The following is a 25,582-nucleotide window of genomic DNA, read 5'->3' on the forward strand; positions in this document are numbered from 1 at the left end:
TCCCTGAATTCCTATAAAATAAATAAATTCCTCCTCACCTCATGTGTTGTCTCGACCCTCCCATCCTCCTTTCCTCCATCTTTTCCTCCTTGTCCTCTCTTTTCCAGCCGATTTCACCTTTCTATCCTCATTCTGTTTGTGAAGTATTCACCATACTCTTTCATGATCTCTTTCAATCTTTCTCTTTTTTACTCAAATCTGCTTTCACCTAACCTTCCAAAAAAAACAAAAAAAACAAGTGCAGATACATTCAAAGTACACCGCCCCCATGCCAAATAAATAAATAACATTCTCCAGCGTGGCACAAAGAGACAGTATTGTACAAAGAGAGAGGTGTACAACAACTGGAGTGAAAACTGAGTACTCCCTTTCACCGCGCGTCATCGCCGTGCCCCCTCCAGTGCCTGGCGATGACGTCATGCAGCGCCTGGGGATGGAAGTGGAAAGGAGCGGTGTACAATAAAAAAATCAAATCAAAAGGAGTACCTCCGACAATACTAACCAAGTGCTGATATACACCTCCACCTTCCTTTGAACTCTGCTCCACCTGGCTTGCAATCTTCATCCCTGCACCCCTTCCCCTCCCCCCAACCCTTCCTGCACTAATTTCAGTGAATACCCAGATGTTCTTCACAGTTTTGTTTGAAAATGTTTAAACTTCCGTGTTGTATACTCTCTTTTATTACAATTCACTCTTCTTCTTCCTGTTCAAAATTTAAATCTCTTACAGTTCTTCTTTTCTCCAAATCTAAACTCACCTTCATATCACCACTCCTCTAACGTTTTCAAACATATAGTCAGGTTCACTATGTTTTTTCGTTCAAAATCATGGTAGATTAGCAAACCTATACATTTTTGGAAACGTTATTACATGGAAAATCTGAAAATCAATGTTTACATTTGCCAATTCCGACCAATTCGATTCGACCAATTCGACCAATCGACCAATTCCATTCGACCAATTCGACCATTCGACCAATCGCTTCGATCGACCATTCGATCCGATTCATCGAATTCGATTCGATCGACCATTCGACCAATTCGATTTGCCAATCAATTTGACCGACCTTTGCTTGTGTGGAACGGACTGTGAAAACGATGCGGACTATATTGTCGGATACGACACACAGGACAGTGATGACGAACTCTAAATGGCATATTCTGTAATCGTGTATGTTTGATGCCATTGACTGCCTGTGTATACTTTGTCATTGACTGCCTGTGTAGATGTGAAGTTATACTGACTGCATGTGTATATATGATTTTGCTGACTGCCTGTGTATGTTTGGTGATATGAATTATTGTGACACATTTTGATGTTATTAACTGCCTGTACAAAATGATAACATGTATTTGATTATGCAACTTATCGCGAATATAAAGACAGTATTTTGCAATTCAAAACCTTTGATTTGTGTCTTACCATTCCCCATAGCACTAATTTGATACTGTAGGAGCTGTGCTCCCACGTAATCGGAAGAATGGACGCGACAAAAAGCTGGAATTCGTCCGAGTTTCTTTATTGAAACAAAACAACTCGGGTACTCTGAAAAGCCCGTTTATCGGGCAGCAATATATATACACACATTATCCCGGAGCGTTTGCCCGGGAAAGGCGAGAGGGGGCGTGGCCGGGCGTCCTGGACGCGGCCTGGCAAGTCGAGGGCGGGCATGCCCGGGCATGCCCGGGCGTCCCGGACGCGGCCTGGCAAGTCGAGAGCGGGCATGGCCGGGCGTCCCGGACGAGGCCTGGCAAGTTGAGAGCGGGCCTGCCCGGGCGTCCTGGACGAGCCCGGCATGGTGATCGCTCCGCGTCCTTGGTAGGTGCAAGGCGATTGTGTAAACCCAGCGGTAGCCGCTACAATACTTTCATTGTCCTTGTCCTTCCTGACCATAGCGCCCCTTGTCCCTGAAAATATAGGTTTAGTATATTTTAAAAAGTTTTTAGGGTAATTAGAGGCAGAAATAGAACAAAATATGTATTTTACAGTGGCCATTTTGAAAATCCAAAATGGCCGCCATACAGGTATCTCTCCAAATGTAAACATTGATTTTTAGTTTCATTATGCTATAACCTTTCCAAAAATGTATAGGTTTGCTTATCTACCATGATTTTGAACGAAATATAATTTATTGACATAGTGAACCTGACTAATATCTTTAACCTGTAAATCTCAAGCGCCCCAGTTTGCATTGGATGTTCGTATTTCATTAATCGTTCCTTTTGTACATCTTCAGTGTCAAACTCTTCCCTGTCTGTTCCCTCCTTTACTGGTACTTGCCCCTATATCATACCAACCCTATTTCCTACCAGTGTCCCACTCCATGTCCCCTCCCTACTACCCCATTACATCACTACATTCCCCCTACCCCTCCCCTTCAAAACTCCCCCTCTCCCCTCCTCTTCAAATCTCCCCTCTCACTCCTCCTCCTCAACGTTGCCTCTTAACTCATCAACAAAGCTGCCTCCTCCCCCCTTCCTCTCTCTTCTAACTAATTCCTCCACCCCCTCCAATCGTCTACACTACCGGTCAAAAGTTTTAGAACACCTCGATTTATTGAAATTTACGCAGTTTAATGTCTCAATGTACTCTGAAATTAAGCATAGAACAAATAAACAATTGGAGATTTTAAAAAAATCATAGAATCATTTTGTTTCACAAAATTTAATTTACATTTTTGACTCAGCAAAGTAGCTACCTTTTGCAGATATAACCGCCGAACACACTCGTGGCATTCTTTCTACAATGGAAATCAAATATTGTTCGGGAAGTTCTTCCCAACATTGTTGCAGAAGTTCCCACAAATGTGTTGCACTTGTAGGTTGCTTTGCTTTCACCCTTCTGTCCAGGTCATCCCAAACCAGCTCGATGGGGTTTAAGTCTGGAGATTGTGCTGGCCATTCCATGATTTGAAGCCTCCCGTCTTGTTATTTTCCTCGAAGGTAGTTTTGACATAGCCTGGAGGTGTGTTTAGGGTCATTATCTTGCTGTAGGATGAACCCCTGACCAACTAGGCGTATACCAGAGGGTATTGCATGGCGCTGCAAAATGCTGTGGTGGCCCTTTTGGTGCAGGGTGCCAATCACTCTGTGCAATTCGCCGACTCGGGATCCAGCAAAAGAGCCCCAGACCATCATGCTTCCTCCTCCATGTTTGACAGTTGATGTCACACACTGAGGAACCATCATTTCACCTACTCGACGGCGTACAAAAACCGTGTGATGAACCAAAGATTTCAAATTTTGATTCATCAGTCCATAAGACCTTCTTCCAGTGTTCAGTAGTCCACTGGCGGTGCTTCATGACCCAAGCAAGCCTCTTTTTCTTATTTTGCCATCTTAGCAATGGCTTTCTTACTGCCACTCGACCTGTCAAACCTGCAGCTCGAAGTCTTCTCTTCACAGTTGAAACTGAGACTTGCTTACTTCGACCAGTGTTAAGCTGTGCTTGAAGCTGTTGTCCTGTGAGCCGCCGATCACGCAAGCTGTTGACTCTCAGAAACGTGTCTTCTGATTCTGTTGTGGCTTTGGGTCTGCCAGAGCTCTTCCTGTCAGAGTTTCCTCCAGTTTCCAATATACTACTTCCTGCAGTGCAATATTGTCCAAATAATGCTTCAGAGGGTGTAATCACAGTCTGTTCCAATACTGCTTTTCTACAGACAGGGGGTTTGTAATCAAGTAATCGGCAGAAGTTGGAACACCTGTAGGAGTTGTTTGCATCAACTTTCAAGGCTTAATTTACTTACATTGCTGCAGAACAGCTGTAAGTTGTTAACCCATTACTTGTTCCCTGAAGAAGGCCTTTTTTTTTTTACAATATAACTCTGTAATTTACATTACTTTCCCGTTTTTGCTAACCTAAGCTTCTTTTTTTTTTAACCTCGAGCAGTTTACTGCTTACTTTTGTACCATTTCAGGTTATTCACAACACATTAAACTGCGTTAATTTCAATAAAAACTGGAAAAACTGAGGTGTTCTAAAACTTTTGACCAGTAGTGTACTTACCTCTGCCCCACCTCATATTATTCATCACTGTGCCTCATCCCCTCACCACCGAGCCTTTGGTCCTCATCCTCATCCTGCCCCACCTCATATTATTCATCACTGTGCCTCATCCCCTCACCACCGAGCCTTTGGTCCTCATCCTCATCCTGCCCCCTCTCATAGCTCTTCTGTAATCTCTAACACAATGCCAACAGCTCTCCCTACATCCCCCTCTCCTCTCTCATCTTACCCTACCCCTCCCCTCCCTCTTCCAAACTGGTATGGATGTCAAACATCCGGGGCCTTCGTTTAAGAAGACCTGACTGATCTGTCCATACAAGTTGCTTCCCACCAAACCAGACTTGATCTACTGCACAGAAACTTTCATCCTTCAAGACGTCTCTGATTCCTTCATGTCTCTCCCTGGTTACTCCCTCCACTGGACTGGACTGGTCACTGGTGTTACTGGTTACTGGTGTCTTAGTGTCCTGGTTACTCCTGGAAACATGTACGATAGACAGGCACCTCGTCCTGGTGGTGCAGTTGCTCACTTTATCAAAAACTCTCTTCCTCACTCTCCCTGGTCATTCTTCACTCCACCACACCCCCAGAAGTACCTCTGGCTACAGCTTCCCCTCCGCTTCCACCGTTTGTATATATGTGTGTTGTACCGTCCACCAAACAGTGACGACTCCATCTACACCTTGCTGTCTGACAACATGGACCAACTTCTATCCACTCATCCCAACTCTCTCTTCCTCATATGTGGCATTTTCAATTGTCTTCATGCCAGCTGGCAGGTTGTAGGCACCTCTCACACCAGCCACGGCACCTCAGCAAAGAACTTCTGCGACTCATTGAGATTGACACAATCTGCCAATTTCCTGACCCGGATCTCGGTCAACAGTACATCATTTCTTCTAGATTTGGTTATAACAAGCGTTACGCCTCGGTCCCCCGTCGGTGAGGTGATGTGAGTTGACAAAGTGGAAGACGCAAGGCGGCCATCTTGGATTTTGACGTGGCGAACCAATTTTCAATAGCGTTCTTCCTTATGCGTAGATACACCCACACACCAGATTAGAAGTTAGTAGTTCGTTTATATTTCAAGATATTTCGCTCACAAGGTTCAGACATATATATGGTAGTGGCCATCTTGGATTTTGACGTGGCGACCCAATTTGCAACAGCGTTCTTCCTTATGCCGAGATACACCCACACACCAGATTAAAAGTTGGTACTTCGCTTATTTTTCAAGATATTCCGCTCACAAGGTTCAGACATACATGGTGGTGTATGTCTAAGACATACATGGTGGTGGCCATCTTGGATTTTGACGTGGCGACCCAATTTTAAATAGCGTTCTTCCTTATGCCTAGATACACCCACACACCAGATTAGAAGTTAGTACTTCGCTTATTTTTCAAGACATTTCGCTCACAAGGTTCAGACATATATATGGTGGCAGCCATCTTGGCGTTTGACGTGACCCAATTTTCAATAGCGTTCTTCCTTATGCCTAGTTGCACCCACACACCAAATTAGAATTCGGTCCTTCGCTTACGCACACACACACGTCCGCACGCACGCACGGACGGACGGACGCACACACGGACGGAGGGGAAAACCATAGTCCCCTTTTCGCTCCGCGGTGTGATGGGGGACAACTAACTTCCATGCAAATGTCTGCTGTTCTTCTTCTGCTCCAATCGGTTCATCTGATAATTTGCTTGTTAAAGTGGACATCTCTCTGGCCATTCTGCGAGGGCCTCCTCAGCCCTGACGAGTCTGGCATTTAACTCAGGCCAACTGGAATGGTCATAAAACATCTGGACTGGTCTCACATCTCTACTGCCTCTGACATCAACTAATGCTGGGAATTCTTCCAAAGTAAATTGCTCTCTCTCATGCACAGATTTATCCCATCTCGTCTTCAGTTGTCATACCCTTCCTCCCGTCCATGGTACACTGAATCTCATGGAGAGGCAGTTGCCCTGAAACAACTTGCCTTCGCCTCATGGAAGGCAAATTCAACTGAAGGCAATCTCATTTCCTTTTGCAAACCTCGGAACAAGTGTGTGTCTACCCTTAGGTGAGCCAGGAGATAATATATCCATACTCTCAAGACTGAACTCTCAAACCTGTCTCCCTCCTCCAAATCCTGGTGGCGTATTTCTGGTGTTTGTTCCCCCATGGCTAACCCCTGCTCTAGCAGTGAAAATGGCCTTAAAATGCATGTTGTTGTTGTTGTTGTTCCCCCATCATCCTCTCCCTTACCTCAAACGGCTACACAGCTGACATTGCACGTGAAAAGGCTGAATGCCTCAACCCCGTCTTTGCTTCAAAATATTGTGTCCCAAACCCATCTCTCTCTGTACCCACCTTACCCAGTCATACGCAGCTGCTCCTGGACTCTGTCCTTCTCTCCCAACAAGTTGGAGAAGTTTCTGTCAAACCTCAACTCTGATTCTGCAACTGGACCTGACGGCATCAGCCCACGCACGGGTCCACAAATCCTGCTCTGCCGCTCTTTCACTCCCTCTCTCTGTTCTCTTCACCCTCTCTTTTGCTCAAGGTCATCTGCCATCTGCTTGGAAATCAGCCAACATTACTGCTTTACACAATAAAGGTGCAAAAAACAGATCCTTGCAACTACAGACCAATCAACCTGCTCCCATTAATCAGCAAGGTCATGGAATCCATCAGCGCCTCTGACATTAAAACCTTCCTCTTCTCCAATGGCTTGATCTCAGATAATAAATTTGAGTTCAGACCAGGACACTCTACTCTGGACATGCTGCTTCTGCTGTCTCAACAATGGATGGAGGTCCTCAACACCAGACAGGAAATCAGAGCCGTCTCCCTTGACGTAACTCATGCCTTCGATAGCGTCTGGCACCCCACCCTGCTCTCCAAACTCTCCTCTTATGATATCCATGGAAATCTCCACACTTGGCTCACAGACTTCCTCTTCTATCGTTGTCAACGTGTGGCTCTAAATGGAATTCTCTCATCTCCTCTTCCTGTCCAGGCTGGAGTTCCTCAAGGCAGTGTTCTGAGCCCTGTGCTTTTTGTAATCTTCATTATTGATCTCTCTGACTCTCTGGAAAATCCTCTCTCTTTTTGATGATGAGTCCACCCTCTGCTGCTCCATATCTCATCCCTCAGTCAAACACGTGGAACATGTCTTTCAATCCTGACAAATCTCACTCTCACATTGTCTCTCTGGAAAGACATCTGGAAAACTCTCCCATCTACTTTCTTAACAATCCTCTCATAGGTTTTTGGCATCTCTATCGAAGAAGTCACTCAAGCTTTTGAGTCTCACTATCTGCCATGATCTTTCCTGGGAAAACCACATTTCCAAGCTGGCAGCCAGTCGCCGACGGGCATTCTCCGTCGTGAGAAGTCCTTCCTCGGCATCTCTGAGCTCCTCATCACATACAAAGCTTTCATCCGCAGCGTGATGGAATACTGCTCTCCCCTCTGGCCGGTGCTTCTGCCTCACACCTAGCTTGGCCTCACGCTGTGGAAACCAAGGCTTTCAGAATCATTGGTATCTCCCGCGATGAAGCTGATTCTGAGGGCCTTTCACTCTCTCACCGCAAGCAGGTTAGCAGTCTCTCTATCTTCCACCGACTCCTCTCCAGCCTTGCTCCCCCTGCTCTGTCTGTGCTGTCCCCCAAATATTCCTGCAGGACGTTCAAGGTCTGCCAACAACCCTCTTCTGGTGAAACTGCCAAAATCAAGACTCTCTGCTCACCTTCACTCTTTCATTACTCTTTCCTCCCACCTCTGGAACAAACCCCCACACTCTCTTCAATCCCTCTCCTCTCTCCAGGTCTTCAAAACACCTGTTCACCATCTCTTATCTTCGCCCATCCAAAACCTTAATCTTTTCTATCCCTATTAATCTGCCCCAAATCCACCTCCTTCAAGTTTTCTTTCCTGAAAGTCCATGTAGTGTCCACCTTGTTTATCCCATGTACCTCACCCCAGCCCTCTTCCTTCCACAGTTCTCCTAATGTCCCTGTTACCAATTGTTGTTGTGCTTCCCTCTCTCTTCCCCTCTCGTCTCCCGCTCCCTTTAAGTATAGGTATGTTATATGTGCTAGCTCTTCTTACACGAGCCTCGACTTAATATACAAAACAAAAAAAAAAACACTTATTGACTGTCCTTCATAGCTTTGTTGAGCAAAGAGTGATTTTTGGTTTCATCTGTATCCTTTTAGTTCTGCTTCAGGTATCTTAATTTTTTATTTACTAAGCATCGATCTGAGACTTATATCGGCCGAAGCTTGTAAATAAATCACATGCAGGACAAAGACAATAGTTGACATCAATGTACTTTTAATGTGAATTGCAAGGACATAAGTAGACAATGGAAAAATGCATATAGTATGAGATTTGAAACCTTGGTTCTAAGTATCATAAGCCATCTGTTGCAACTAAAGCCAACCCAAAGTTAACTGGGCGTACATAGTTTCGATAATCCCCGTTACAAGTTTGTTAAGATCTATATCTTTGAGATTGTTGTTGTACTTCAGATGTTGTGACCAGGACATTGTTACCTTGTGCAAAATGCATTTAGAATTCTTTCTCCATGGATGAGTTTGTTGAAGACACTAATGTAGGGTATGAATAGGTCAAATTTCTTGAGCACGAAGTTTGGTAATCTTGTTATTTAAGTAAAAGATCTTTTAAAATTCAGCATTTAAGATTTTTCTTCATTAGCTACCACTTGAGGCATTTCCACAATGTCTTGTTTTCAATTTTGGCCTTTGATACATTTTGCCTTCTTGTGTTATTTTGGACTCTCCTTTACATAATTTTATATTCTGACTTTTTTATGGGGGCTCATGGATCATGTCTTCCTATCGTTTCATCTTTCCTGCCCTCCACTGCATGATCTCTGTTAACATTCTTTCTGCTTCATCTGGAATTTGAATTGCATCAACTTCCTGCATCGTGATCCGATACGATTTTGATGCTCCTGCTGGAGAATTATGGCTGGGGCTCATTCTTTGTGCTGTCTTACTAACATTCAGCTCTGGGGTTTGACAACTGCCTGGGTTGGGTATTCTCACTAACAAGCTCTATCTTGCAGGCAACATGGTGATATCAACTCGCCATTTGGGGTCCTCTGTTGATTACGTATTTGGCAAGATTAATTCAGGGCTTCCCACCAATAAAGTAGTCGTATCCCGACAAGATTAATTCGGGGCAGGTTTTGCGAATTCGCTGTGGATAAATTTGCCACCGGCTTCTACAGTTGCGGCCCAGTGTCCCACGTATGTGTTTTTTCACGGGCGTAAGAAAAAAAAAACATCTCTGCACATGACATTCTAAAAGCATCTTCCACACATCATGCATAAAGTAGCTGTATGTGCGCAACCACGTGATTCGACATTCTTTTCGCGGGCATATTCACGAATTTTTGCGGGCTTATTCGTGGTTTTTCCTCGACATTCGCGGATGTTCCTCCACATTCGTGGGATTTTCCGCGAATGAGGAACCGCCGGGAACCTATCCCCCCTTTTCGCATTGAAACAATGCCCCCACATTCACGGATTCAACATTCATGGCATTTTCCAGGAACGTATCCCCCGCAAATGTCGGGGTTCAAGCTTCTTGAGGAACTCGTGCTACTTTCGTCTGTCTTGGGCTCACTAACTGATCATCATCCAGGGGTTTTCCAGCTCCCTCAGCACCCTTTCCTCCATACGCCGTCAGTTCTCTCTTGTTCGTCCAACCCTCCTTTGACCACGAGCGTATAGCTCTTTTAGTGATGTTGTTTTTCATGTGCAATACATGCCGAATCCATCTACACCTATTTTTAATTTCCTCCATGATTGTTTTCCTTCCAGGCCTTCCTTCTACCTCCTTATTCCTCACTATCTGACCAGAAGATTTGCAAAATATTTTTGTGACAGCTATAAAGGATTCTAGTTTCTGTGCAATGACTTTGGCTACTTTCCACAGCCAAGTAGTACAACCAATATTATATTACTGTCGAAAATATGACTTAGTTTTTACGTTGTATTTTTTTCCCAGATTTCTCTCATCCTCATAAATGTTACTCTTGCTTTGTTTTATTTGTAGGGCATCTAGGTCACCCTTCTTCCCCTTCCTGTTACTATGACCATAGACCCTAGATACATAAACTTGTCCACATCTTACGGCCAAATCATTGCATATGACAACGTTGTCTGATGCATGTAGTGTTGTGTCTCTGTTTTGTTGGTGTCGATTTTAAGTCCCAACAAGTGTCTCAGAATACATCTATTGTGGCAATGCTGGTATTTTGTCTTCTGTTGGTGACAATTTACTTTAAAGTGCTTCCTCGACTCCATTCCATTTGTTTTGTCCTATTCTGCAAAATGTTCTGTTGCATTGTTGCTTTCACATAATTTTCAATGGTTTGTCTTCCGACATGTTCATACGGGCAATATTTTGGAAACGGCTGCTCCCACTTTTTTCTCTGTGAATCTTCATATGCATTTTAAGGTTGGATGACCGATTAAAGGCTCTTCCACAAATTGTACACTTATATGGTTGCTCACAACTGTGAATATTCATGTGCCTTTTAAGATCTGATGATGCAGTGAAAGATTTTCCACAAGTTGAGCATTTGTAGGGCCGCTCACCAGTGTGAGATCTCATGTGCGTTTTCATTTTAGATGGATGAATGAAAGATTTTCCACATGTGAGGCACAGATACGGGCGCTCACCACCGTGAGATATCATGTGTGTTTTAAGGTTCGATCCGTCAATGAAAGACTTTCCACAAGTAATGCATATGTATGGTCGTTCACCACTGTGGCCTCTCATGTGCCTCTTAAAATTTGAAGACACAATGAAAGATTTCCCACAAATGGTACATTTGTATGGATGATCGCCATTATGGATTTTCATATGCATGTTAAGACTTAATCGGAATATAAAGGATTTTTCACAAACTGTGCATACATGTGGACGCTCACCACTGTGGGTTTGCATGTGCCTTTTAAGGTTCGATGGATGAATATAGGATTTGTCGCAAATTGTACATTTGTATTGGTACTCAGCAATATGAATTTTCATGTGTCGCTTCACGTTGGTCGGATAAATGAAACCCTTTCCGCAAATTGTGCACTTGTGAGGTCGGTCACTGTTGTGGATCCTCATGTGCGTTTTAAGGGACGATTGATTCGTGTACGATTTTCCACAGGTCGTGCATTCATACGAGCACTCAGCACTGTGAATTTGCATGTGCCGTTTAAGGTTTGACGGATGAATGAAAGATTTCTCACAGATCGTGCAAGTGTTTAGTTGCTCACCACTGTGGATTTTCATGTGCGTTTTCAGGGTCGATGGATGAATGTACGATTTCCCGCAAATTTTGCATTTGTATGGGCAATTGTCACTGTGAATTTGCATGTGCCGTTTAAGGTCAGATGGATTGATGTAAGTTTTTTCACAATTTCCACATTTGTGTGGCCGCTCGTTGGTGTGGAACTTCATGTGCCTTTTAAGATTAATATTCCGATTAAAACATTTCCCACAAATTGTGCATTTGTGCTGGCGCTTGCTACTTCCTGTTTCACATTCTTGTTGATATGATGTCGAATGAAGGACTGTTTGGGGTAATTCAATCTGTGGAAATGTGGTTTGCTCATTTTTGACTGTATGCATCCTTAAGTGTACAGTCAAAAGGTCTTTTAAATGAGTACTGTAAGGGCAATTACTACATTTGTACATTGTGTTAATAGAAATCTTGTGTTGCCTTTTGCTGTGCAGCTCAAGTGAAGCTTCTGTGGTAAACTTCAAACAACATCTGGTGCAGGGGATCTTTTGGATATTCTTTGGTTCTCCTGAGCACATCATTCACAAAAGAGAACATTGTAATTCTTATGTTAGTGATCACAGATTCATAAAATTTATGAAAATCTTTCAAAGGAAACAAATAACATGACATGATGGCTGCTTCATCATTCTGTCACAGACTGTGATGTATTAAGCAGAAGGTGCTGCATCTTTCTTTCACTTTACATTGATGTTGTTGCACTTCCTTTTAACAATACCGCAATGAATCATTGTATTATTCCCACCTGTCTTCCAGAAATGCCCTAAAACACGACCTTAAAATTACTACACAAATGCCATATTCATGAAATCTTTTTACAGGTGATGTGTAAATGGTGTCAATGGACATTTGGGGTTCTTTGATGGTCTCCCGACTTTCCAACTATAGCTTATTCAAGGTTCTGCCAACTATGGAAGACCAGATTTCCAGAAGTTATCCAGGACAATAGAGTTGTCTTCCAGGACTTTTAATAAAAATGTTTTATGTACAAGTGACATTGGATTTTTCCAATGGATAACCCAGTTTCCAATGGATTATCTGGAAAAAAAAAAATCATTGACCAAGCTACCGCATTTTAAAATCAATATAGACGAATGTTTGGATGAGATTTTGGAAGACGGTCAATAACTTGAACAACACTCGGTAGAGCACATACCTCTGCCAGGCTGAACAGTCCACTGATAAGCCGGATCTGAATCCGGACCTCAGCCAAAATCTAATCAACTCGTTCTCGTCACCCACCCGACTTATCCACCAAGTTTGGTCATAATCTGTCCACAACCTTTTTAGATATCATGCTATGTATAGTTTTTAGCCCAATCACTCCATGCTTAAGAACCACTTTAAAAAAATTCACAGATCTGGATTTTCACCGAAATTGAATCAATTGTTCCGTGTCACACACCCAACCTGTACACCAAACTTCATCGAAATAAGTCCATAACCTTTTGAGATATCCTGCTCACAGAGAGAAACAGAAAAACAGAGGTGAAAATATAACCTGCGTCTACCTTTGGTGGCGGAGGCAATGAGAGAATAACAGTATCATAGCCCTGAAAGTTGGAATTGAAAAGCAAGTAAAAAATAAATATATATGCAGTATATAAAAAAAAACCTATGAAAAGCATAAACAGAGTCACACCTGCCTCATCGACGACCTACAATTCACACCTCCCACCCCCCAGACGAAAGAAGAATGTATAATACCCTTCCACAAAGGTCCACAAAGAGCCTGTTCAACACTGTCAGCGGCCGTTGAAATTACCTTCCTTGGTCCAATTACCACTGTGCACATCGTCATTACTTTATGAGGGGCATAAAACATCAATCATTATACTGTAGCGGCTACCGCTGGGTATACACAATCGCCTTGCACCTACCGAGGACGCGGAGCGATCACCATGCCGGGCTCGTCCAGGACGCCCGGGCATGCCCGCTCTCGACTTGCCAGGCCTCGTCCGGGACGCCCGGGCATGCCCGCTCTCGAATTGCCAGGCCTCGTCCAGGACGCCCGGGCACGCCCCCTCTCGCCTTTCCCGGGCAAACGCTCCGGGATAATGTGTATATATATTGCTGCCCGATAAACGGGCTTTTCAGAGTACCCGAGTTGATTTGAGTTAATAAAGAAACTCGGACGAATTCCAGCTTTCTGTCGCGTCCATTCTTCCGATTTACGTTGGAGCATAGCTCCTACATTGGTGACCCGACATGGACACGGCAGTTACCCTCAAACTGCCTACCTTCTGGGAGGCTCACGCGGCGGTTTGGTTCGCCCAGGCGGACTCCCAGTTCGCCCTGCGAGGCATCACGGCCGACGACACCCGCTTCCACCATGTGGTAGCAGCGCTCGGCTCCGCCACCGCGGCCCGCGCCCTGAACCTCCTCGAGAGCCCGCCAGCCGCTGACAAATACGACGCGATTAAAAAGCTCCTCCTCGACGCTTTCGCCCTCTCATCAGCGGAACGCGCACGGCGCCTGCTCGACCTGCCCGAGCTTGGCGACACGCGCCCGTCCGAGCGAATGGACGACATGCTTTCGCTGCTCGGCGAGCACTCTCCGACATTCCTGTTCCGGGAGCTGTTCCTCCGTCAGCTGCCTAGCCCGGTACGCCTCGCCCTGGCAAGCACGACGATCACGGATCCCCGTGCCCTCGCCAGGGAAGCCGACAAGATCTCCGCGGCAGGCCAACGCATTGGAGCAGCGACCTGGAGCCCACCGCCGTCCGAAGCAACGCCCATGGCGCCCGAGCACCCGGCACGGTCGACGACCGAACTGCCGACGCAATTGGCGGCCGCTACGCCGCGCCGACCACCTCCAGCACGACGACCGGGGCCTCCACCTGACCAGGCGTGGTGTTATTATCATGCCAGGTTCGGACAGAAGGCCCGGACATGCCAACCCCCGTGCACCTTCGGCAAGCCGGGAAACGGCCGGGCCGGCGTTCATTACCAGCCATGAGCACCGGCCACACGGGCAACTTACTTTTCATCAGGGACAAAGCGTCCGGACAGCGCTTCCTGTGTGACACCGGCGCCCAACTGAGCGTCATACCCGCCTACGATCAGGACAGGCAGTCCACGGTTTGTGGCCCCTCCTTGGTTGCGGCCAACGGATCGGCCATCCGCACCTTCGGCCCGCGCAACGTCACCCTCTGCTTCGGCGGCCAACGCTTTAATTGGACTTTTGTAACCGCAAGCGTGCCCATGGCTCTGCTAGGCGCCGACTTCCTCTGCGCACACGGACTGCTGGTGGACGTCCAATGGCGTCGCCTCATCAACGCCGAGACCTTCAGCTCCCTGGCATGCACATTGAGCAGCTCCGCTCTGACCGAGCTGGCATGCACCCTCCCGGTGGCGAACGAGTTTGCTCGCCTGCTCACGGAGTTCCCGGCCGTCGCAGTACGACATGGGATCGAGCACCACATACTAACCACGGGCCCACCGGTCTACGCCAGAGCCCGCCGCCTCGACCCAGCCAAGCTCGCCATGGCCAAAGCCGACTTTGACGCTTTGGAACACCTCGGCATCGTGCGGCGCTCCGATAGCGCGTGGGCTTCGCCACGACACATCGTCCCAAAACCAGGGGGCGGCTGGCGCCCATGTGGCGACTACCGCCGCCTTAACGATGCTACCACCCCCGACAGGTATCCGATCCCGCACATCCAAGACTTCTCCGCCCGTTTGGCAGGACGGGTCATTTTTTCAAAGATCGATTTAATACGGGGATACCACCAGGTACCTGTCAGGGCGGCCGACGTCCAAAAAACGGCCGTCATCACGCCGTTCGGCTTATTCGAATTCCTGCGAATGCCGTTTGGCCTCAAGAACGTGGCTCAGGCGTTCCAGCGCCTGATGGACGGCGTGCTGCGCGACCTGCCGTTCCTCTTCGTTTACCTGGACGACATCCTCGTCGCCAGCACGTCCCGGGCCGATCACCTCCTCCACCTCCGAACACTGTTCGGGCGCCTCAGCGAGCACGGCCTCATCGTCAACCCGGCCAAATGCCACTTCGGCACGACGGCCGTTGATTTTTTGGGCCACCACATCACCAAGAACGGGGCCGTGCCGCTGCCAACCAAGGTCGAGGCCATCACCACGTTTCCGCGCCCCCGCTCCATAAAGGCCCTGCAGGAATTCCTGGGAATGGTGAATTTCTATCACCGCTTCGTGCCCCGCGCTGCTCAACTCATGCGGCGGCCCCTCTACGAAGCCCTCCAGGGCAAGCCGGCCAAGCACGACGTCGTCTGGTCCACAGCAATGGACGCGGCCTTTAAAAGCTCAAAGCGGGCCCTCGCCGACGCAACACTGCTCGCTCACCCGGTGCTCAACGCTCCCATCGCCCTCACCACAGATGCCTCCGACTACGCGGTGGGCGCCGTACATGAGCAATGGGTGAACGGGGTTTGGCAGCCACTCGCTTTTTTCAGCCGGCAACTCCGGCCGAACGAGCTCAAATATAGCACGTTTGACCGTGAGCTCCTCGGTCTACACCTGGCCGTTCGCCATTTCCGCCACCTCCTGGAGGGCCGACCCTTCACGGCGTTCGTCAACCACAAGCCGTTGGTTTACGCAATGGCCAAGGTCACGGAGCCGTGGTCGGCCCGCCAACAGCGCCACCTCTCCGCCGTGTCGGAGTTTACCATGGACATCCGGCACGTCGCCGGCAAAGACAACGCCGTGGCCGACTGTCTTTCCCGGGCCAGCGCGAATGCGGTCCACCTCGGCGTGGACTTCGCGCTTATCGCGGCGGACCAAACCACCGACACCACGGTGCAAGCCCTCCGGGAGGCGGACACGGGCCTCCGCCTGGCCGACATCCCCTTCGCGGACACTGTCCTGCTCTGCGACGTCTCCCAAGGCCAGCCTCGCCCCATCGTGCCCGTTACCTGGCAACGCTGCATCTTCGCCTCCCTCCACGGCCTTTCCCACCCGGGCCGGAAAGCTTCCCAGAAGCTGGTGCCGGCGCGATTCGTCTGGCACGGCCTTCGACGGGACGTCCGCGATTGGACCAGCACCTGCACAGCCTGCCAACAGGCCAAGGTCCACCGACACACCCAGGCCCCGCTGGCACCTTTCACCGTGCCCGAACGACGTTTCGACCACGTCAACGTGGACCTGGTGGGCCCCCTCCCCCCATCACGGGGTTTCACACACCTGCTCACCATGGTGGACAGGACCACCAGGTGGCCGGAGGCCGTTCCCCTCGTCTCCACCACCACCGCCGACGTGGCGCAGGCTTTCATCGCCACCTGGGTCGCCCGCTTCGGCGCACCGGCGGACATCTCGTCGGACCGCGGACCGCAGTTCACCTCCAAGCTGTGGGGCGCGGTCGCCCACAACCTGGGGGTCAAGCTCCACCGTACTACGGCCTACCACCCCCAAGCCAACGGGTTGTGCGAGCGATTCCACCGCTCCATGAAGGCCGCGCTCATGGCCGGCCTTCAGGACGGCGGTTGGGCCGACCGGTTGCCGTGGGTCCTTTTGGGCCTCCGCACGGCCCCCAAGGAGGACCTCCGGGCGTCCACCGCCGAGCTTGTCTACGGCCAGGCGCTACGCGTCCCGGGCGAATTCGTGCCCGACGCTACCAGTCCCTGGTCCGCAGCTCACCAGCGCTCGGACCTCCAGGAGACCGCCCGACGGTTTGCCCCCGTGCCAACGTCCCACCACGGTGACCCCCAGTCCTACGTCCCCCCCAGCGCTTCGCACAGCGGAGTACGTTTTTGTGCGTCATGACGCACATCGGGGGCCACTCCGGCTGCCGTACGACGGGCCCTTCCGGGTCCTGCGACGGGACGACAAGTCGTTCATCATCGACATCGGCGGCAGGTCGGACCGGATTGCGGTGGACCGCCTCAAGCCGGCGCACGTGGACATCGACCAACCGCCACGGTTGGCCCTTCCGCCGCGGCGAGGCCGCCCCCCGTCCACGGTGCCCCCCACTCGACCGCCCACCACCACACCGGACCCCCCCCCCCCCCCCACGACCCGCCAGGGGTCGCTTCGGCCGGGTCATCAGGACCCCCCTTAAATTGACCCTGCCGGTGCAGTCGATTCTGGGGGGACGTGTGTAGCGGCTACCGCTGGGTATACACAATCGCCTTGCACCTACCGAGGACGCGGAGCGATCACCATGCCGGGCTCATCCAGGACGCCCGGGCATGCCCGCTCTCGACTTGCCAGGCCTCGTCCGGGACGCCCGGGCATGCCCGGGCATGCCCGCTCTCGACTTGCCAGGCCTCGTCCGGGACGCCCGGGCATGCCCGCTCGACTTGCCAGGCCTCGTCCAGGACGCCCGGGCACGCCCCCTCTCGCCTTTCCCGGGCAAACGCTCCGGGATAATGTGTATATATATTTCTGCCCAATAAACGGGCTTTTCAGAGTACCCGAGTTGATTTGAGTTAATAAAGAAACTCGGACGAATTCCAGCTTTTTGTCGCGTCCATTCTTCCGATTTACGTTGGAGCATAGCTCCTACAATACTTAATAATTAGTTGTATTTTCATGTTAGTACAGTAAAATATCAGCTTTTTCCCATTGAAACATTGCCCAAAATTCACGGACCCCGTAAATTTGCGGTGGATGCATTCCTGAAAAATGCCACGAATGTTGAATCCGCGAATGTGTGGCAATGTTTCATTGGGAAAAGGGGGGATCGGTTACTGGCGGTTCGTGATTAATAAGATTCGTACAAACACAAATGCACATCATTACAGTTGCATTAAAAATGCTTACAAATAAAAATATAAATACTGTGGAAACCGGTTAACTAATTGTTTGCAAGATTATATCTTTGCAAGGTATAGCAGAGGACAGTGGAGATATGTGGATGGATTAGAGTAGGTTGGGTTTTGAGGATGGTGAAAGGAGGCACTGTGAGGGGCAAGATGGGAGGGGTAAGGAGGAAGTAAAACAGGGGAGGAGTTAGGAGGAGGTAGATTGGAGGAGGTGGGTGAATTGGCAAGAGAAGGGAGTTTTGGAAGGGAAGAAGCTTGGAGGGGGAGGGCGGCAGGAGGATTTGAGACGGCGGTGGGTGGCACAAACAGCCATTGCAAACTGGGGTTCTTGAGATTTTTCAAGTCAGAGATACGTTTAAAAACGTTAGAGGAGGGGTGGGTGAAATAAAGGCGAGTTAAGAGAATGGAAAAGGGAAGAACTGTAAGAGTTGGAATTTTTTGAGACAGAATGATTGAAGGATCGATTTGAAATTAGTCCTTTGAAGATGAAGAAGAGGAGTGAATTATAATAAATAGACAATTCAACATGGGAGAAAGAGGGAGTTGAAACATTTTAAAAGCACTGTGAAGACTATCTGAGTATTCACCGGAACAAGGATGGAGAGGCTGGGAAGATGAAGTTGTGCACAGAGGTTAAAAAAAACAAAAAAAAAATAGTGGAGGTGTATTATGACCAGTTGCTTAGTACGGTAGAACCATCCGCCTTTCTTTTTTTAACATAACATTCCAGCATATTATTTTTTCCTTACTTGAAAACCGTACATCGCAGGTCTAACGTTTCAAAGATGGCTGCTGAAAGTTCATGGTGTTTCAGCATTTTTTGCGGAGTGGCATTGGCCATTTTGTGGACTTGTTCAGTCAGTCGTGACAATTAAGGGGCTGCTTGGAAAAACCAAGCCGAAATTGCTGGCTTTTGCATTGTGCCAGTGATCCCACCCTTAACCTTCATCATTGGATTTACATGCTTGATTGCATGATCCACACAGATGCTACAGAATGGTATACTAATGGTATGCATGATATACTACCACCACCACTACTACCACCACTTCCGATACCCAAATGATATATACATATATATATATATATATGTAACTGTGAAAAAAAGTAGAAACTCCACAGTACGAGCAGGGCGTCTCATTTGCATTAAATAAATAATCGGGAGGTTAAATCAGATGCGGACGTAGCTTCAGGACGTCGATCTTTAATTTGACACGCTTTCGACCAGCAAAGGTCTTCTTCTTAGTCGTCCCCAAGTTCAACGGAAGTTTCAACAACTTCCGTTGAACTTGGGGACGACTAAGAAGAAGACCTTTGCTGGTCGAAAGCGTGTCAAATTAAAGATCGACGTCCTGAAGCTACGTCCGCATCTGATTTAACCTCCTGATTATTTATATATATATATATATATATATATATATATATATATATATATATATATATATATATATATATATATGTATATATATATAAAACACAGTTTGTGTGTGCGTGTGTGTGTATGTAATGTTACCGATAGACTCCTAAACGGAGAGGCTCACGTACTTGATATTTGGCACAGACATGGCCATTGAGCCTGGGACGAACATGGCTGACCTAAAAATTTATTTCATAATATGCTTTTACCATATTTTTATCTCAGCGCGAAATATTATGACCGGAATCTGACCGGTCGCAGAGCAGCGCGCTGATTCGCTCAGAGCGATCACGTGATGTTCCCTGCCGCCATTAACTCAGTTACGTGTTCGCACGTATTTCAGAGCGAAAAGCAATTGCCTTTTTTCACATTTAAGCGACGAACATTGCCATTCACACCACATAGGTTTTTTTCCCTTTCATCTTTAGATTCATATTTTTTGCCATAACGTAGCGCATTCTGGTTCTCGAGCTCGAGTTAGCCAATCATCTGGGAGCATGAGGCCACGTTGGCCACGCCCACGACAGGACGCAGAGTTGCAATCGATCGCTCAGAGCGATCACGTGATGTTCCTTGCCGCGCGACTATCTATATATATCACTCAGATCCCTCACAAGTCACAATCGACCACCACCACCTCCTCCTGCAATACTAAATATCACTCAGATCCCTCACAATCGACCACCACCCCCTCCTACAATAATAAATATCACCCAGATCCCTTGGAATCGACCACCACCTCCTCCTACAATACTAAATATCACCCAGATCCCTTGGAATCGACCACCACCTCCTCCTACAATACTAAATATCACCCAGATCCCTTGGAATCGACCATAAAGGTGGGCGCGATTCGGAAAATTTTAAGTCCGCTTACCGCTTATCCGCTCCGTCAGCCCGAGTAGTCCGATTCGCTTATCCGCTTCAGCGGCCGAAAATCTTAGTCCGCTTACCGCTTATCCGCTTATCCGCTTCGATTCGATTTTTTTAAAGCGCTTCGACGTTTTTAAAGCGATTTTTGACGTTTCTAAAGGGAATTTAATGCTTTTTAAGCCTAAATAGCCATTTCTAACTACTACAAAGACAAACAAAGCTTTTAAGATCAAAAATATACATTTTTATTTAAATAAAATTTATTCAAAATTTATTGAAATAAAGTTTTCCACTCGACTCTACTCTACTCTACAGTTAATTTAAATATAATTTTAATATATGCAAGTTACATTAAAGAAAAATCAATTTGCCCGTCCTTTCTTTGACAAGAGAGTCTAGGCCTACTAGTCAACAGACTAGCAGTCTGTTGACTAGTCCTCGTCTTCCTCCTCCACCTCGTGGGCCTTCTTGAGGATTTGGAGGTTGCCCTTCATGAAGACGAGGGCCTCGAAGTTCGGTGCAGCCAGGGCCGACCTCTTAGGCCTGAGGATGTCCGACCCGTAGCTGAACACGCGCTCGACCGAGGCAGAGCTCGGGAGCGGCGTGTTATGCCTGAGAAATAGAGTTACCCAAGCATCACGGAACTCGAGCGGGAAGAGATTGGGCGAGAGCCCCGGGTTCCCCCTCAGCGGCTTCCTCGACCAGTTGTTGACCTCTTCCCTGATCTTCTCCTCGAGGCTCTCCTCCTGCTGCCCCTCCTCCATGGCGAACAGGTAGTCCGTACTGCTCGAGCCGGGCTGGGGTCCCTGCTGGGGGGTAGGGTCCAGGTGCTCGTCAGGCAGGACGTTGTGCTGGGCATCGTGGTACCTCTGGTAGTGCACCTTCAAGTTTGAACTTGATCCGGGCTGGGCTTTGAGTGTCTTTGAGCACTTGGTGCACGTGGCCTTGCTGTCCACGACCTTGAAGAAGGGGGCGATGTGCCTCCACTTCTGGCTGAGGCTGGAATTGTCTGTGTCCATTGTCACGTTGATCTCAGCCGACTCGATTGAGTCCAGCGACATCCTGCTCTCGCTGCGCGCGAGCTGAGGGGTCAGGGCGCAGATCTCCTGACTGTCCTCCACGTCCCCCATCATGTTGACCGCCGGGTTGTGGATGTCGCTGTGCTGGGACTGCTGGTTTGCGTCGCTCGTGTGCCTGTCCCTGGCACTGCCGCTGGGCTGGAGAGTCAGAAATCTCTCCATCTTGACGTTATTGCCGCTCTAGCGTCCAATAAAATATTCAGTTTTCACTTATTATTCACTTAAATAAATATTCACAATTCTAGAGTAACGGCTCAGGCTAACAGCTGATTTGGCGAATCGCGATGCGCTTTAATTTTTCGGTAGTCCGCTTACGCTTATCCGCTTCGGTTTCCGGGGGTTGTTCCGATTCGCTTATCCGCTTCGAAAACGTTAGTCCGCTGCAGCGGATAAGCGGACTTTCGAAGCGGACCGCCCACCTCTGTCGACCACCACCTCCTCCTGCAATACCAAATATCACTCAGATCCCTCACAATCGACCACCACCACCTCCTACAATACTAAATATCACTCAGATCCCTCACAATCGACCACCACCCCCTCCTACAAAACTATATATCACTCAGATCCCTCACAATCGACCACCACCCCCTCCTACAATACTAAATATCACCCAGATCCTTTGGAATCGACCACCACCTCCTCCTGCAATACTAAATATCACCCAGATCCCTTGGAATCGACCACCACCCCCTCCTACAATACTATATATCATTCAGATCCCTTGGAATCGACCACCACCCCCTCCTACAATACTATATATCACTCAGATCCCTTGGAATCGATCACCACCTCCTCCTGCAATACTAAATATCACCCAGATCCCTTGGAATCGACCACCACCCCCTCCTACAATACTATATATCACTCAGATCCCTTGGAATCGACCACCACCTCCTCCTACAATACTATATATCACTCAGATCTCTTGGAATCGACCACCACCTCCTCCTACAATACTATATATCACTCAGATCTCTTGGAATCGACCACCACCTCCTCCTACAATACTATATATCACTCAGATCCCTTGGAATCGACCACCACCTCCTCCTGCAATACTAAATATCACCCAGATCCCTTGGAATCGACCACCACCCCCTCCTACAATACTATATACCACTCAGATCCCTTGGAATCGACCACCACCTCCTCCTGCAATACTAAATATCACCCAGATCCCTTGGAATCGATCACCACCTCCTCCTGCAATACTAAATATCACCCAGATCCCTTGGAATCGACCACCACCTCCTCCTACAATACTATATATCACTCAGATCCCTTGGAATCGACCACCACCCCCTCCTACAATACTATATATCACTCAGATCTCTTGGAATCGACCACCACCTCCTCCTACAATACTATATATCACTCAGATCCCTTGGAATCGACCACCACCCCCTCCTACAATACTATATATCACTCAGATCCCTTGGAATCGACCACCACCCCCTCCTACAATACTATATATCACTCAGATCCCTTGGAATCGACCACCACCTCCTCCTACAATACTAAATATCACCCAGATCCCTTGGAATCGACCACCACCCCCTCCTACAAGACTATATATCACTCAGATCCCTTGGAGTCGACCACCACCTCCTCCTGCAATCTATATATATAAAACACAGTGTGTGTGTGTGTGTGTGTGTGTGTGTGTGTGTGTGTGTGTGTGTGTGTGTGTGTGTGTGTGTGTGTGTGTGTGTAATGTTACCGATAGACTCCTAAACGGAGAGGCTTACGTGCTTGATATTTGGCATAGACATGGCCATTGAGCCTGGGACAAACATGGCCGAACTCAAAATATTTGACGATCCATATTTTTTATTCATATTTACCTCAGCGCATTTCAGCACACGGAATCAACGGATTCAGAGCAGGTGGGCGCTGTTTCGCTCAGAGCGATCACGTGATGACGCTATGACGCTATGAACGCTATGACGCTATGAAAAAAAAAATCGCTATGACGCTATGAACGCGATGACACTATGAACGCTATGACGCTATGACACGCTATGAAGCTATGAACGGTATGAACGATATGACGCTATGAAAAAAAAATCGCTATGACGCTATGAAATGCTATGAACGCGATGAACGCTATGAACGATTTAACGCTATGACGCTATGACGCTATGAAGCTATGACCGCTATGAACGATATGACGCTATGAAAAAAAAAATCGCTATGACGCTATGAAACGCTATGAACGCGATGAGGCTATGAACGCTATGAACGATATGACGCTATGACGCTATGAAGCTATGACCGCTATGACCGCTATGAACGATATGACGCTATGAAAAAAAAAATCGCTATGACGCTATGACGCTATGAACGATATGAACGCTATGACACTATGAAAAAAAAAAATCGCTATGACGCTATGAAACGCTATGAAAAAAAAAAATCGCTCGCTTTACCAAGGGGCTCGCTCTCCCCCCGTTCCCCTCCCCTCCCCTTCCCCCTTCCCTCCCCCGCCCGGCAATACCAGCAATATGTATGTGTATATGTATATATATATATATATATATATATATATATATATATATATATATATATATATATATATATATATATATATATATATATATATATATATATATATATATTGTTACGGATTTATGTGAATTTATGTGAATTACTATTCAGGTCTTTCCTTATCAATGTGTAGTCGATTAAAGGTTGTTGTGATTAAAGGGTCAGGAGCCCTTCTGGGAAAAAGGAGACCGGAAACGGAAGAAGAAAAGACACGAGGTCCTGGAGAAGCGACGATCTTCTTCCTCTTCCTCGCCGAGCTCCGACGAGAGTTGGTATCGATATTGAGCAGCGTGGAGGACGCTGCGTTTGAAAGCCCGTCTGACAAAAGGAGTTACCTGCGCGGGGTAATTACCCCTTGACACGTCAAGTTGCCGTGGGTTCGTGCACGGAACCCAGCGTCCGGCACGGTTCGCCTCACCGTCTACAAGGACGCGTACGGGTCGCACCTTGGGCCTCGCGCGCGTTGCAAGCCGCGCTTGGTTTTGCCCCGTTGCTTGGCAAGGTGTGCGCTGCAGCAGCTGTCCCCGGTACGAGACATGCACGTTTGGAGCACGTCCGCCCGGGGTTCGCTCCACCGCCCGTGTGCGGAGAAGAGAGACATTGTGAGGGACAGTGGCCCAAGTGGTCGTGAGTGGGGACAGGGGGGGACACATATGTAAGATGGCCATCTTAGTGATTGATTGTTGATTGTTGATTCCTTGGGGGAATATATTATTGATTACTCCGGATCCTTGGTGTGGGGTTTCTTATTGACTGGAATTCATATTGATTGCGTTACGAAAGCGTATAAATCATATATCTTTCTGGCGGGGTGCCTCCCACGGTCCGGGGGTCACCGAGACCAGGTAGTTACCGGGAGGACCACGTAACAATATATATATATATATATCTATATATATATTGTTGCGGAGATGAGGACTGTATATTTTTTGATTGTGTGCTGTATTATTATTATTATTATTGTTTATTCTGCGCCCCCCTACCTCCGGAGCTGTGTAAAGGTGAAAGGGCATCCATAATTAGTCCACAAGCAGACACGTCAGCCAAAGAATAGAATACCCCTGTTTGATAGTTATCTCTTATTCTGTGTTTTAGGGTAAGGCTGTGTCTCCCATTAATTGAAGTACTCCATTGCACCAGTGAAAGAGAATAGATCCCCTTTCATTCCCATCCCCAAAATCTCCTTTCCTTTCACATCCCCTTTCATCATTGCCAACCCTCGATTCCTAATTACCTCCCCTCCAATAACCGCCATTGAACATGTGCTCGAATCGGAAAAGAAAGGCGTGCCCGCCCGTCGTCATCAAGGGCGGAGCCAGAGGGTCGCGCGACCAACCAGGGCCGAGGTGAGCACCCCGATGGGCGTGTCCAAAAGGCCGGCGGCTTAATCGCCGGAGGCGCTATAAAAGGCGCACGCGAGAGAGTCGTGAGTTGGTCGTCAGAGAGGAGTCAGTCAGTGGAGTCGGTGGTCAGTTGGTTGCGTTGGTTGCGGTGAGGAGTCGGTGGTGGTGGTCAGTTGGTTGCGTTGGTTGCGGTGAGGAGTCGGTGGTAAAGAGTGAGTGGACCAAGAACGAGTTGAGGGTTTGGACCAGACGAGTCG

At 48.0% G+C, this 25,582-nt stretch overlaps 1 protein-coding gene across 11 annotated transcripts in view; it reads right to left on the reverse strand.

Annotated features, from left to right (window-relative positions):
- Positions 1-1,500: 1,500 nt before the first annotated feature.
- The window catches only part of LOC137414496 (uncharacterized), a 114,653-nt gene continuing 90,571 nt past the window's right edge, over positions 1,501-25,582 (reverse strand). For 10 of the 11 annotated variants that reach the window (XM_068100060.2, XM_068100027.2, XM_068100024.2 and 7 more), the window contains one exon: positions 8,319-11,838. In XM_068100060.2, coding sequence (XP_067956161.2) covers positions 10,388-11,838 — 1,451 coding nt within the window. In that variant the 3' untranslated portion in view covers positions 8,319-10,387. Of the gene's footprint in view, positions 1,909-8,318; positions 11,839-25,582 lie in introns of those variants that run through there. The other variant, XM_068100066.2, reaches the window with a different exon arrangement.

This window comes from Myxine glutinosa, chromosome 1, assembly GCF_964187855.1.
Source record: "Myxine glutinosa chromosome 1, kmMyxGlut1.1, whole genome shotgun sequence".
Classification (NCBI taxonomy): domain Eukaryota; kingdom Metazoa; phylum Chordata; class Myxini; order Myxiniformes; family Myxinidae; genus Myxine; species Myxine glutinosa.